This window comes from Fistularia commersonii, chromosome 19 (assembly GCF_037954325.1).
Source record: "Fistularia commersonii isolate RoL2024-O1a breed Wild chromosome 19, RoL_Fcom_v1.0, whole genome shotgun sequence".
Taxonomy (NCBI): domain Eukaryota; kingdom Metazoa; phylum Chordata; class Actinopteri; order Syngnathiformes; family Fistulariidae; genus Fistularia; species Fistularia commersonii.
In genome coordinates, this window is record NC_141302.1 from 3,292,501 (window position 1) to 3,306,778 (window position 14,278).

At 45.7% G+C, this 14,278-nt stretch overlaps 2 protein-coding genes, 1 long non-coding RNA gene and 2 other non-coding genes across 5 annotated transcripts in view; all 5 read left to right on the forward strand.

Moving 5' to 3' along the window:
• cited1 (Cbp/p300 interacting transactivator with ED-rich tail 1) overlaps positions 1-358 on the forward strand; it is a 5,881-nt gene extending 5,523 nt beyond the window's left edge. Inside the window, exon 3 of the mRNA XM_086166322.1 lies at positions 1-358. This exon is cut by the window's left edge and continues 870 nt beyond it. The gene's annotated coding sequence lies outside the window, so the exon portion shown is untranslated.
• Positions 359-6,040: 5,682 nt separating this feature from the next.
• rps4x (ribosomal protein S4 X-linked) lies at positions 6,041-10,779 on the forward strand. The gene is made up of 7 exons (XM_086166323.1): positions 6,041-6,075; positions 6,646-6,723; positions 7,530-7,710; positions 9,250-9,347; positions 9,429-9,600; positions 9,687-9,844; positions 10,630-10,779. Exons 1-7 carry the CDS (start codon positions 6,073-6,075, stop codon positions 10,729-10,731), a joined length of 792 nt encoding a protein of 263 aa, XP_086022449.1. The 5' UTR covers positions 6,041-6,072; the 3' UTR covers positions 10,732-10,779.
• On the forward strand, positions 7,810-7,885 carry LOC147223457 (small nucleolar RNA SNORD61). The gene has a single exon (XR_015107656.1). It is a non-coding gene; the product is annotated as a small nucleolar RNA SNORD61 (small nucleolar RNA).
• LOC147223458 (small nucleolar RNA SNORD61) lies at positions 9,890-9,960 on the forward strand. Its single transcript, XR_015107657.1, has one exon. It is a non-coding gene; the product is annotated as a small nucleolar RNA SNORD61 (small nucleolar RNA).
• A 150-nt stretch (positions 10,780-10,929) lies between the features above and the next one.
• On the forward strand, positions 10,930-13,517 carry LOC147223459 (uncharacterized). Its single transcript, XR_015107625.1, has 3 exons — positions 10,930-10,952; positions 11,049-11,301; positions 13,482-13,517. It is a non-coding gene; the product is annotated as an uncharacterized LOC147223459 (long non-coding RNA).
• The last annotated feature ends 761 nt before the right edge of the window (positions 13,518-14,278 follow it).

Here is a 14,278-nt window from a genome sequence, read left to right on the forward strand (position 1 = left end):
CTCTCTAGAAGGACAGACCTACAAAGGCAGATCGGTAGGAGCTGTCGCCGCATCACGCCGGCTTAAAGGGTCCGTGGGTTAAACAGAAGCTGACAAGGGCGACGCCCGATGGACTCGGCGCCCCTCGAGTCCCGTCGCCTGGATGAAGGACCTTATTGAAGATCTGGTTGACAAACACTGCACTTCCTGTTTCCTTAATGGACGACATCAGACGGCGGTCTCACGGGAAGGAGCCTCCCCGTCTCTCGTACTCACAAAGACGCCGATTGTCCGCGAACTGGTCAACTGGTTATCTCGGTGTACTCCTCTTTCTTTCTTTCTTTCTTTCTTTCTTGTTTCAAAATTTGAATTCGACTCAACTCTCCGACACGTTACTCAAGACGGCGGCTGATATCCATCGGAACTCCCGGACAAGGACGGCCTCTGTGGCTCGTCGATACCCGGTTCCGCTTTGTCGAACACGATGAATCAGATCGAGTTTCCTCTCGCTCGGGAGTGTAGCTTCCCGCTAGGCGGTGCGGCTATTCCCGTCATGTGACCGACCCGACGACACCTTTGGTTTTCTTACTTCTGAACGGTCAGAAGCACTCGCCTCGGTGGAAAAGTCAAGCCCCCACAGACTTCCTACATTAGCATACTTCAGAGTTAGCGATAATTGCGGGACGCCTCCTGTACAGCTCGCGGGGCCGATTCGGCTTCATGTCGCCAAAAGCTTCTAGCTTGCCGAGAAACCTCTTCAACTGGATAGTTCATATCATAGCAGCGTGCTAATATGCTCGCGCCATGAAATGCCAGCTGCGGTTTAGCTACATGACTGATTTGTTCCATTATCCAAATCCTGCGGGGTTCTGGCTTGCTAATTATTTGACTAGATTGGATCCATTAATATCCCATTTTGTGAACGTAATCAGTTTTCAAGCTAGCCTGCTAACCAGTCAGCACCGATCCTGATTCGTAATAGTCCTTTATACCTCAAGTCTCCACAGCCTCCGGTGTTTTCAGCTGTTTTCAAAATGTCTCGCCGGGTAAAATGAATCCGAACCCCAGGATTAAAACGCAGGGATTTTAATTAGCCACCTTAGCCGGCCCTTAGTTCGACAGCGTTCCAGTCCGCTGATGCTAACATAGCACCTTTACACAGCCAAATGACGAACAACAAGCTAAGCTCCCGCAAGTCCTCGTAGTTGCCCCTGTTTTTCCTCGTGCTGCAGGACGTTACACGACTCTTCACTTTAGCATCTCTGTTAGCCTGCTGAGCTAACCGCCCCCTGGGTTTGCGTAGCGCCTTGGTTGCCCGGTGGGCTGAACCCCAACCCTCCCCTCAAGTCCGATCACAGCTAATAGAGTCGACTTTCCGTCCGACAGGTGTCGTATCGCTCGGGATTGGAGAAGAAAATCCCAGACGGGGTGTTAAAGTGACACCGTCAACATCTCCACCTGCTCCTGCTTCTCCACCCACCTATAGAAACCCTCACGGCGCTGTGGGTTGGGTGCAATATGCAGGGCGCTTTGACCCATATCTGCTCGTAAGACGAGATGGTGGAGGGGTGAGCTGAGAGGCATGAACAAAGCTTGGGCGGGGGTTGACACACACACACACACACACACACACACATAGACATTTGTACACACTCCCATATAGCACGTTGTTTTGTTTTTGAGGTGGCGGCAACACGTGTGCTTTGTTTAAAAACACACAAAGGCTGGGATGAGAATGGAAATAGATAAAGGACCACGCACGCACATACACACACACACACACACAAACACACACACACACACTCACACACACACACACGGTGGAGTGCATGGGGATGGTATTACAGCGGGGTAATGGGAGTAGCTGCTGTGAAATAGGCACTTGTTTAGTTACCGGCTTCTCAGGGTATCGTTGGGGGGGTTGTTTCATGGTGTGTGTGTGTGTGTTTGTGTGTGTGTGTGTGTGTGTGTGTGTGTGTGTGCGTGTGTGAAAAGAGATAGTAAACAAGAAGCCCAAGTGAGAGTGAGTGAGGATGGGGCTGCAAGCTCGCCCCCAAAAAGAGCCAGTGTGTGATCAACCAGGCACCGAGAGCAACACATAAATGGACACACACACACACACACACACACACCATGACGCTAGGCTGAACACACACACACTCTCCTCAAGTCGACCTAACTGAGGCCTTGGCTGGGGTCGCTGGACATTTTCAAGACCAGGAATTTATGAACCCTGATGAAGGAATAGTTTTCCTGCTGCGAGTGTGTGTGTGTGTGTGTGTGTGTGTGTGTGTGTGTGTGTGTGTGTGTGTGTGTGTGGGGTCTGGTTACCCGGGCAACAGTTGGGTCAGTCGTTCGGAAGGCGAAGGTTGGGAGAGCTTGACTGTTATTGCTGATGTGAGTAAATCACCGCCGTGGCAACTTCCTACTTTCACAAGTGCGTTTATTGAGTGCGTGTGTTTCCTTGTATGTGTGTGTGTGTGTGTGTGTCTGTGTGTGTGTTTGTGTGTGTGTGTGTGTGAGCTGCCTAATGGAGGAGATTTACATTTTGCCTGCCACATCCCGGCAGTTATTAGGGGAACTGATTCTGCCATTAATGACTTTCACATTTTATTCCTGGACCTGTAGCACTTCCTGTTTACTGTTACACATCACTTCCTGTTTACTGTTACACATCACTTCCTGTTCATTTTTTCATTTGTGCGTTTCCTCCGACGATGAAATGATTATTCAAAGATGATTTTAAAAGCACTTTCTCTCTCTCTCTCTCTCTCTCTCTCTGTTGGTATATCTTCTGTAAATGACTGAGATCTTATGGACAAATGCTGTTATTTTTGCTACAGCTTCCAGTTTGGAGGAGAATAATAATAATGATGATAATAATAATAAAAAAAAAGAAAACAGTTTTTTACTTCCAGTGAGTCGGCGTTTGTCATTTCAGCCACGGATTTGAACATGAATCCATTTACATTATTATCATAGAGTGTGTGAGAGGAGACAAAGATAAAACATGATGGATTTTATGTGACTCCAAATGGTTCAATCCATGCAATTTCATTCATTCATTCATTCATTCATTCATTCATTCATTCATTCATTCATTCATTCATCATCTACACCTCTTATCCTGCCTCATTCAATACAAATAAAAGCTTAACATTGCCTTCAAAGTAGGAAAAGCTGGTCGTTGTCTCTCGTCCTGAAGCCCTCTCCAGCTGCCGAGGCTTGCTGCTCTGCCTTCATCTTGCTGGAAAGTCGCATAAGTGCACGTTTGACCCCGAGGGACGCAATTAATCCTCTTGTACGCGTTTCCTTTGCTTTTACCGAGCGTCTAAATCACCCTCTGGTGGGTTCTTGAGTGTTCTCCAGAAATAACTCATCCCACACACGTTACTAAACGATTCCCCGTCGGCCTTTTTGTTGTTGTTGTTGTTCTTTTTTTTTTTTAAACACCGCTCCGTTTAAATATTAATCCATCCATCTTAAAGCTTTTTCATTCGATTTCCAGACGCGGAGCCAGTAATTGATTGTTCTTGAATCGATCAAATTCAGACAGTGGGTAAAACAACCTTAATTATTGAGAGGTTCCTGAATAAGACCAGTCGTATAATTCACTTATACCACATGAAAACAACCGTAAAGTCAAATAATATTTTTTCTCCCGTTAATATTTGTAATATCATGTTTATTTTTCCATTAGACTAAACTATAATATTAGATTACAATATTTTCCTGTCTGCAGCGCAGAGGTGACTGAAAACTGTGTTTTGCTGCCATCTGCTGGTCAGTTTATGTAATTACAGCTTGTAGGCGCCATTGGATGAACGCTCGTTGAGTTTCCTTTTTCTTATTTTTTGTTTTAGATAAACGATTGCGTGTAATTTACTTCATTGCAATAACAAAAAAACAAAAACAAAAACAAAACAAAACAGGCAGGTAAATAAACATGCCGCTTACTACATGACGTACAACCAGTCACCTTTCCTTCATGCGGATTCAAAACCATTCATCCTCTTATTCACGTGATATAGAGATGTCACAGGGTAGTTAATGAACCTATGAGTTTTTTTGTTTTTTGTTATGAAAAAGAAGGATATAAACTTCCCTGTCCTCTATGAGACAAATTTGAGTGGGATTGAAAAAGAGGGTATAAATACACCCTGTGCCCTGGGAGTCACCCGCCCACGGGGCCGCAATATGCCTACGGTATGGATTCTAATCCTTGCTCCCGACTGGAATGCGTCCCTGTGTTTTCTTTTTTTTGTCAAGACTCTCAGAATTATTCATGTTCGACAATCTGGACGCGGCCGAGCGCCAAGCCGAGCGTCCGTCGAGCCAAAGAGCCCCTGAAACGGGACGGGCCCCGTTCCAGGCGGCAGATTGCTATCAGATTTACTGATCTTAGAGCTAAATAAAACCTCAATATTAGCGTCTGGTTTGTTTAAACTGTTGTTTTTCTGAATGCGTCGACACAATTGTGTCTATTTGAGGTGATTTCTGGGTTTGAGAAGCCAAGAATTCAGTCCCGGTTTCTCGGGCGGTTTTCGGCCGGAATATATCGCCCCCGCTTCCGGATTAACGGCTCACAGCAGTATAAACAATCATCACCTGCCCTTCTTCTCACAGGCCCTGAAATTCCAGTCTGCCTTTAAATCCAGGCGTTAAACTCCACGGATTGCTGGTTCCCCACGAGCGGGTTCAGGAAATTAAAATTCGAGTTGCGGGGGAAGAAGAAAGGGAATGGGGTTGACGGTTCGGTGCGGAGCTGCGGTCCTTCAGGGAGGGACGAGGGGAAGGTAAACCGATGACAGAAACCACGTGAACCTGCAGGTTTCCATCAGATGTGAAGGAGAAAAAAATGTACTTGTCCCCGCGGAGCAGTTGGGGGTCACATGGGGTAGCAGCATCCAAATTGTGAGCATCAAGAATAAAGTAAAAAAAATACAAAAATTATAATAATGAAAAAGTAGAAAAAGTAGAATAGCATATATATATATATATATATATATATATATATATATATATATATATATATATATATATATATATATACACACATATAAATTACTATACCAATTTTGCAAATTGTAGTTATGCTTGCTCTCCAGGTCTGGGATTCGTCCCTGCAGTCTCGGTTGTGTGTGATGGTGTGTGTGTGTGTGTGTGTGTTTTTGTGTGCATCAGTTGGGGTTTATCTACTGTGTGTAAACAAGTCTGGCATTTCCCGTGCCAGGATTGTCTGCGACACGCTGGGATGGCGTGCTTGGAGATGCGGAAGTCAAACACCCGCTGGAGGCTCTGACAGGCTCTACTGCTGTGCATCTTGCATGTAAATACAGGAGAATAAAAGAAAAATATTTAATGTCAAGTTTTCTACATTTCGTGTTTTTGCTCACTTTCTGGCTCAATTGATTTCTAATTCTTCAGTTGATTTCAGATTGAATCAGCTGGTCAAAGTTATGCAAATATGATTGTTAATGAATAACTGCAATTTTGATTATTTTGGCAACATTAACCACGACAACGGACAAATTAGTCCTGCATAAAATGTTATCAAGTCTGGTGCCTGAAACCTGAAACCCAGCAGATCACAAAATACAATACAACAATTTCACAGATCTTTAAAATAATACTAGCTCAAGTGCATACTATAATAATACCAATACACATAGATTAGTGCATAAATAAATCAGTAAAATGGGGAAGACTCAAATTATCGTATTTATTTGCTTATTTATCTATGAATTTAAATACATCTTTTCAATCGGGTTTCATGATTTTCAGAATGGCATTTTTGTGTTTTGACAAATGGCTGAGCCACAGGGAGGCCAGGCAATTTTCCGCAGAACTAATAGATAAAGATATTTGTGACAAATCGAAGTTTTGAAGAATGGTGCATGAAATACTTTTTGTCAAGAGTAAGTTGACACAGCATCTGTATAAAATGTTATTTCGAAAAGGAAACAGTTTTCCGAAGGGTTGAAAAGAATTTTCATTGCGGCTTTCTGGAAGTTTGTCCCTCCCCGCCTGCCGTAGCCTGCCTTATCATTCTATCCCGGAAGCCGAGAGGTCCTTTTCCCCGCAGACTCCAACATGGTGAGCTGTCCCTCCCTACGATTCCTACCACAGATAATCCTTAATCATCACTTTCGAGAGACGTATCATCACACAAATATACATCCTGCGTTAAAATACAGCATTAGATGGCACGATTGACATCGAAATGTTAGCTGATGGCAACTTTTCTGTCAGATTATTAAGGTTTTTTTCGAGGCTAACCTCCGATGGGGCCGGTGGCGCTCCTTGTGCTAGCTTAGCTTCGGCTATGTAAACTAGCTAGATTAAGTACAAGACATGCCGCGTTAACTGATAGCCTTTTAAAGAAAAAGAGCGTTCATAGTTATTTATTGGGTCGTTCAGCTTTTAAGTGCAATGGTACATAGTCTGAAAATTCTTTTAAGGGATACTTTTGCGCTTACAGGCCGCAGCCTGCTTAGCTAACGAGTGCCCGTGTTAGCCCGGTTAGCTTAGTGTGCTAGCTTGGTAGAAATGGTATCTACAAATTGGATTTTTCTCTAAAATTACAACCCAGAATCAAACTGGTGGTATAATTTCAACAACCCGACTGCTTCGGATGTCGCTGACCTTCATTCTTCTCTCTACCAGGCAAGAGGACCGAAGAAGCACCTGAAGCGCGTCGCGGCGCCGAAGCACTGGATGCTCGATAAGCTCACCGGAGTGTTCGTAAGTGATCCCGATCGAGTCGCTTCGGACAAATTCGGGTCGGATAAAACCATAATAACGTCAATATTTGAGAAGCTTTCATATCTTGGAGACATGAATGATCATGTGCAGCCGGGTGGTGTGTTGTGCCCTCAGACGGTTCCTCGTATTTATCTTTGGAGATGACCGTGCAGTCATAATATGGCTATTGTTCGGGAAATGAATGTCTTACTGTGAATTTATAACTGCGATGAATGAAATCATCTTAAAAACAGATTTTATTTAACACTCAGAGGGCGTAGAACCCATGAGGGCCATACAGAGGAAGTAGATCTGATGTATTCTGTAGCAGAGGACTGTGTCATTTCTTTGGTTTTGAGTAATTTCATGTCAAGCTATTCTGAATTTTTATCTAGTTCTTGGTTGATGTCTGATCTCTTTTTTTTTGTTCATTATTGAAGTGAAGCCCAGAGGCTTTGATGCAGTAATATTTGTGTAAAACTGAAATATTCATCAGTCCCAGATTTGAGGATCAGAAAGCAAGTATTCAGCTGTTGAAGCTGAACAAACATGATTTGTTGCAAACTAAAATTTGATTATTCTCCACATGAACTTAATTGTAAAATCTTTCTGCAAGTGGAAATCGTGCATGTCTTGTGACCTAAGTATCTCAAAGAATTGCCCTGATTTGTTTGATTCAAACATGGCAGACTGAGATGTGAAGGTGTGGGAGTTGAACAATGTGATGGACCGTCCCTTAGGATGAAGCCACACCGCAGTGGCAGCTTCCAGTTAATGTGATAAAATCTCGAATGTCTTCCTCCCAGGCTCCTCGTCCTTCCACCGGTCCCCACAAGCTGAGAGAGTGCCTGCCCCTCATCATCTTCCTGAGGAACCGCCTCAAGTATGCCCTGACCGGGGATGAGGTGAAGAAAATCTGTATGCAGAGGTTCATCAAGATCGACGGCAAAGTCCGCACCGATATAACCTACCCTGCAGGATTCATGGGTGAGTGGGTGAATATGGGGTGACCGTTGGCTCGTGGCTATAGTGAATTGAGGGAGTTTTGAATGTGTTGCCTTGATGTATTATGGGCCATCCAGAGGAGCAGTGATGAATATGTGGGTTTGATCAGCAATGAGCTGAAACTACACAACCAATTCCTCTAAGAAGTTCTGAGCTCCAGCGAAGGCAGGGTCCTCAATAGTCTGTGGTGTTGATGTTCGTATCTTAATCGACGGCGGGGGATTTTGAGCTGGTGACTGCTTCCCTTCTGGAGTGTGAGGTTGACACATTTTATTCTGGTTCGATAAGATACAATGCAGGCATGTCAGTCGTGTGCTGTTGCAAGATATGAATCCAGAGGAGGCCTGCGCTCCGAGCGTGCGCTGTCATTTGGATTTCTTATACAGCAACTTTGTTCCAAAATAAGATAGGATCTGTATTGATGTATATCATCTTTGGTGCCCCATATTTGATTTAAATGTGGTACTTAGTCCACCTTTATTTTCAGTGGGTTGGTAGATCTGTGGATGAACACCAGGACAGATCTGGATTTGATATTAGATTAGAAACCTGGTATAATCAATGTTTCTTGCAATTATTTTGGCCAAGGTGCACTCAAAGGGTCTGCCACATCTAGTTTCATTATTTTTTATTGCAGTTGTTTTTGCTATGTTGTGTGTCCAGATGTTGTCCAAACTCTGTGACCTGACTCCCTGCAGCCTGCCCGCTCAGTCGGCTGGTTGACCTTAACCCTCAGTTTGAATGTGGCAGATCAATAAAAAGCCTCTGTCCCGTCTCACCACCTCCGCCGAGCAGCCGCACGTGGAGGTGTGGCTTTTTAATTTGCGGATCCAAGGGACGCCTTGGCAGCGTGGCCGCGGCCTATTTATGTACAAACACCAGCGCTGGAGACGTAGAAGAGGTCTGGTGCATTGTGGTGCACGGAGATCTTTGGACTCCTGAGACGATTACATTGCTTGATGTCATGGAAGGTCACCTTTCAGCAGCGTGTAGACGTGTTAGCTGGAGGCTGCGGATCCTGTGGTCTCTGACTGCCGTCTATTCTGGGGTTTTATCATTTTAATGCTTATTTTCAGGTATTCGGTCAGTTTCTGCAGTTTCAGTTCAGATTTGGTCTTCATTCCGCCCAAATTGGAAAGTAGATGAGAAATGCTTGAACGGTTCCCTGGCCGCCAGTAATGCTTTCTCAGCGAGGAGTTAATGTTGGTCGCAGGAAAGGTAATTGAGAAGCGCGGCCCTGAAATTGGGCGGCGTTTAAACGTAGACGGGATGGAGGCCGGTCGGCTAAAAGGAGGGGGCGTGTTTCTCTGAGCACACTGTGAAATTAGAAAGACATCGCTTCCTCACAGGACAATGACAAGCCATTAAATCTTATCCGCTGAGGTCGTGCTGACGGTTTGATCCCCCAAAGAGCGAGGGGCCAGGGGTGCACTTGAAAGCCAGACCCAGGTTTTAATTGGATTTTCATACATTTCAACTTTAGGCTGGTTTTAAGTTTGTCTCATGATTCCTCTGACTCAGATGTGATCAGCATCGAGAAGACCGGCGAGCACTTCCGTCTGATCTACGATGTGAAGGGACGCTTCACCGTCCACCGCATCACCGCAGAGGAGGCCAAGGTGAGCGCTCCGCCTCGGAGCGGTGCTCCAGTCATTGTGGGTTCCGGTCGCTCATGTTCCCCCTCCTCCCCTCCCCCGCAGTACAAGCTGTGCAAGGTGAAGAAGATCATCATCGGCACCAAGGGAATCCCCCACCTGGTGACCCACGACGCCCGCACCATCCGCTACCCCGACCCCCTCATCAAGGTCAACGACACAGTCCGCATCGACCTGGACTCTGGCAAGATCACAGACTTCATCAAGTTTGATACTGGTACCTTTGTCTCTCTGAGAACCCGTCCTTCTGCCTCCTTCCACTGCTTTGAGACCAAGACACCTGACTCCTGATCTCCCCTCCAGGTAACCTGTGCATGGTGACCGGTGGCGCTAACTTGGGGCGTATCGGCATCATCACCAACAGGGAGCGCCACCCCGGCTCCTTCGACGTGGTGCACGTGAAGGACAGCACCGGCAACTGCTTCGCCACCAGGCTCTCCAACATCTTCGTCATCGGCAAGGTGAGCTTCGTCACCTCGTCGGTCGAGGCGAGGAACGCCCTCGGAGCGATGATGAACTTCTGGTTTTGATGAGCCGTGAAAAACAACTTTCCAATCCTCTAAGAAGTCCTGAGCTCCTTTGCTAGCAAATAACAATGTGTTGTGCTGTCCTGACGTTTTGCACTTCTTTCTGGTTGACTATGAATATAAAAATATTAGTAGAGGTTAGCTTGACGCTAATGCTGGGGCTGCTCTGCTAACAACATCTGGGTGCAGCTGGGCAATGTTCAAACCTCACTGGCCGATAGATGTTGCACACAGATGTCAAAAACCCAGTATTTATTACTCGATATTAAGAAATCTGGATGTTCCAGCCTGAAAGTAGTGACTCCGAAAACAAAACGAGGGTTCCAAAATGATCCGGGTTCCCCTGGTTGGAACGGCGGCCACACGCCAGTTGTTTACGGCCGCGCTGCCGGGCGCCGTCACAGCAGAGTCCGGCTCGGTCGTCCTTCGCCGCGGAGAAGCGTGAGGACTCCCGGGCCTGCGGCTCCAGCTGTCGAGCGTCTCTGCCAGCGCTCGCCGCCGCCCTCAGTCGCTCCGCTCTCCTTCGTTATCATCCAGTGTTGGGTTTTGTCGGCCGCTGATTTAAAGTTCAGGGTCGGGTTTTATTTATTTTGATGCGGATGAACCCTGTGGGATTAGCTTCTACTTGATGTTGAACAGAAGGCCCCGGCTTGTTTTCATAGCCCGTGAAAACCCCGAGCCTCCTCGCAATCCTCACGCGTCCTCTTCCTTATCACCAGGGCAACAAGGCGTGGGTGTCCATGCCCAGAGGAAAGGGAATCCGTCTGACCATCGCCGAGGAGAGAGACAAGAGGCTGGCCGCCAAGCAGGGCAGCAGCTAAGTCCACAGCCCTACCCTGGTTTTCAAATAAACTGTTATTTACAAAACAGTCTCCTGTCTCTCACTGTCGTCTTTCCACGCTCACAACGGCAGCCGGGATATTAGAACGCTTCTACTGAATTGACGAATGGCCGCGCGACCTCGGAGTCCGTCTGGTGTTTTTATCTCCGCGCAGATCCAAGCGAGACCTTGGCATCCACAAGAGTTCACAAAACACTGAAGGCATCTTCTTATGATCTTCTGGAGCCATTTCTTAGCGAACCGGTCGTCAGGGTTTCCGAAGATCTTTAGACCTTTTTTCTCTGTTTTTTTCACTAGATTTTCACAGGAAGAAGTTTATTTTCATTTAAAGATAGGGACAATCCGGCGCCCCCTATTGGCCGGATCATCCCGGTGCGATAACACATCCGATGAAGGTCACGCAAGACGGCTTGGAATGTGTTTTCTCCCTCCTCTCCTGCTTCCTCCTCATCCCTCCATCCTCTCCACCTCACCGTGTTCCGATTCCAGTACCGGTCCATATGGCGACCGCTGTGATCCAGGCTGCTCTGCCCTGCAGAAACCTGGCCTGGTGCGTAACACCTCGCTGTGTGTGTGTGTGTGTGTTTGTTTACCTGCCTCTGAGAGAGAAAGATCTTCTATTTGGGAGTGGAAGAACAAGAGCCGTTGTCTTCCTCCCTTGTGACTCCATGTTCCAGCACATGACACATACTATATCAACACACTAGGAATGTGTGTGTGCATGGAGAGGAACGTCTACTGCCATGCCACAGTGGTGCGTGTGTGTGTGTGTGTCAGTCAACATTGGTTTTTGGGTGGAAAGCAAACCCATTGTGGGGGTTCTGTTATATTTTTGTGTGTTAACCCTCCACTTGCCAGGAACAATCGGAAAATATGGAGGAAATCAAGAAACGGGTCAAAACCAAAGGGGGAATTTTTTTGGTAAAATGGCACGAGGAACCTCAAAATAAAAATAAATTTACATTAAGGTGATAACTTACTGAAAAACACTGTCAAGTGACAGTTAAAGTCCCTCCAAACCTGACAGGTCGTGAAGGTGATCGGTTGTGGGAACTTGACCTTTGACCCAGATATGACGGCGGTATTTGAATGACAGATAAACATTTGGCAAAGTTTGGACACAATCGGAATGTGGCGGCGACGTTTTACGGAGCCTCGAGAGCTGCTGCACAGACACACACACACTTGAAATATGAGATATACCAGACACTTTGCATCAGAGCAGAGCAACAATCGCACACGTGCACACACACACACACACACATACACAGAGGGGGGTTGTGGAGTGTGTGTCGAGCAGCAGAAAAATGTATCCACACGCAGCAGAGAAAGACTTAATATGAAGCGGAATTTGTGGGGAAACTTGTGGGAGACATTGGAGTCTTTTTAAAAAAAAAAAAACAAAAAACAGGTTAATCAGCAAAAACGAAACCTTTTTTTTTTTCTTTAAATTTCATTTCACAATTTTTAAAAATTTTATCAGACCCCCAAAAAACAAAGTGGTTGATGTCGATCTTTCTGTATGTGCGGACATTTGTGCCGGGCCCCAGCGCGGGGACAGAGGTGGACCAGAGCTGCAGAAACAATGAGCTCAGTCATCGGCGGAGGGGGTTGGAGGAGGACAGCTGCTTTTAATCAATTGCCTCCATGTGATTGACTGCCCGGCTGATTGGCCCGTCTGGATTTCCGATCGCCGAGGGTTCGAAACCCTTGGCGGCGAACGGCGGGGTTCGTTGACCTCCCCGAGGCCGGAAAAAAAAAAAAACACAAAAAAAAGTATAATTCGATTGTTACGATTTTATTACTCATGAGTTAGCAATCAGGAAGTGTGTATATGTGTGTGTGTGAAAATTGATTTGCGGACGTGGTGGTGATGTCATGTGACCACACCCATCCGTCTTGGTTCGATCCGCACGTCATAACATTCCTGCCACGCACACACACACACACACACACACACATACCGGCTCCGGTTCATAAGTTTCCCATGTTGTTGTTTTCAATTGTGTCAATAAAAGGCAGTTTATGTTGAAATTCCTCGCCGCCAACTCCTCCCACCCCATCCTCCATCTGACAGACACAGGCTGCATGAACAAAAACATTTCGCCGGGCCAAGTTCACGTCTGGGAGGGGTTGCTGGAGGAGGCCCGGGGGGCGCTCTGAGGACCAGATGTGCTTTGGGGTGGAGGAGGAAGGAGCTGTGCGATGAGGAGCCCCGAAAAAAAAGAGGGGGGGGAGGGGAGGTTTCCACGGGGGGCTCCGGAGGAGAGAGCGGAGAGAGAGGCGGGTGATTCGGACGGAGGGTCAGAGGCGTGAATGTAAATAATAGATCTCTTCGCTTTTCCAGAGCGACACGCAGGTGGAGGTCAAAGGTCACTGTGCAGTTTTCCTTGGCGTGTTCGGTTCTCCTCACCTGCTATTCCGCACAGGTGGAGGAGGGACTGTTTGATCCACCACACACACACACACACACACACACAATATCTGGATTTTGGGTCAGATCAGGCCCCGGACTGGGAAAACGATTTAATTACGAAATGTAATTTGCGCTCATTTTTTATTAATAGGTCTTGAAGGTGAAACAGGAAACTGTCTTCCGCTTGGTATCTTTTCACCCCTTTGCTTGAACTCTCTCCACCACTAATCCCCCCTCTCTGAACCCCCCATCATCCTCTCCTCCTCCTCCTCCTCCTCCTCCTCCTTCTTCTTCTTCTTCTTCTCCTCCTCCAGTCAGGTTGACTTGAAGGGGAAACACCAGTGTCGCGCCGCTCGTCAAGCTAGAGTCAACGCTGGGTTCCCAACTTCAAAATAAAAGCATTTTTTTTTTTTTTGGACGAGTTTGGACTCGTTTCTTCGTGTGTTAAACATATTAATACTTTAACTTGTCAACAAGAAATAAAAAAAGATAAAGATATGTTTGAAATAATCAAATATAATTTCTGGTGCACATTTGACACGTTTAAATATGTAATAATCTATTAGTGTTGGGACAGTCCACGGGCGGGGGGGCGTGTTTAATTGATCGCTTAATAATATCGCTTGGGCAGGCACAAATCGATCATATTAGAAAACCTTTATTTTGCATTATGTTATATCGGCCGATTTGGAAAAAAATAACTGCATAAAAATGATATTGAGAGAACTGAAGCCTGTTTAAATAATGCTAATTATATACAATAACACTAACCTTAGTCATAATTATTCTACTTCTACTACTTCTACTACTAATAGTTATGATAACAAGAAGTGAATTGTATTTCAAATGCTGCACAAAAGGGAGAGGCACATATTAATTCTGATTATTAATAATTATTATCGATAATATTAATGATACCAATAATAGCACAACTAATCCTAATAATAGCAATAATAACGTTGATATATATATAAATGTATATATAAATCAACGTTATTATGTATATGTGTGTGTATAAAGTGAGATATATTCAGCACACATTCACTGTCTGCTGATATTATATTTATTAAGTCAACCCCGGGATCATCAAGTCTATCAATCAATCTATCGA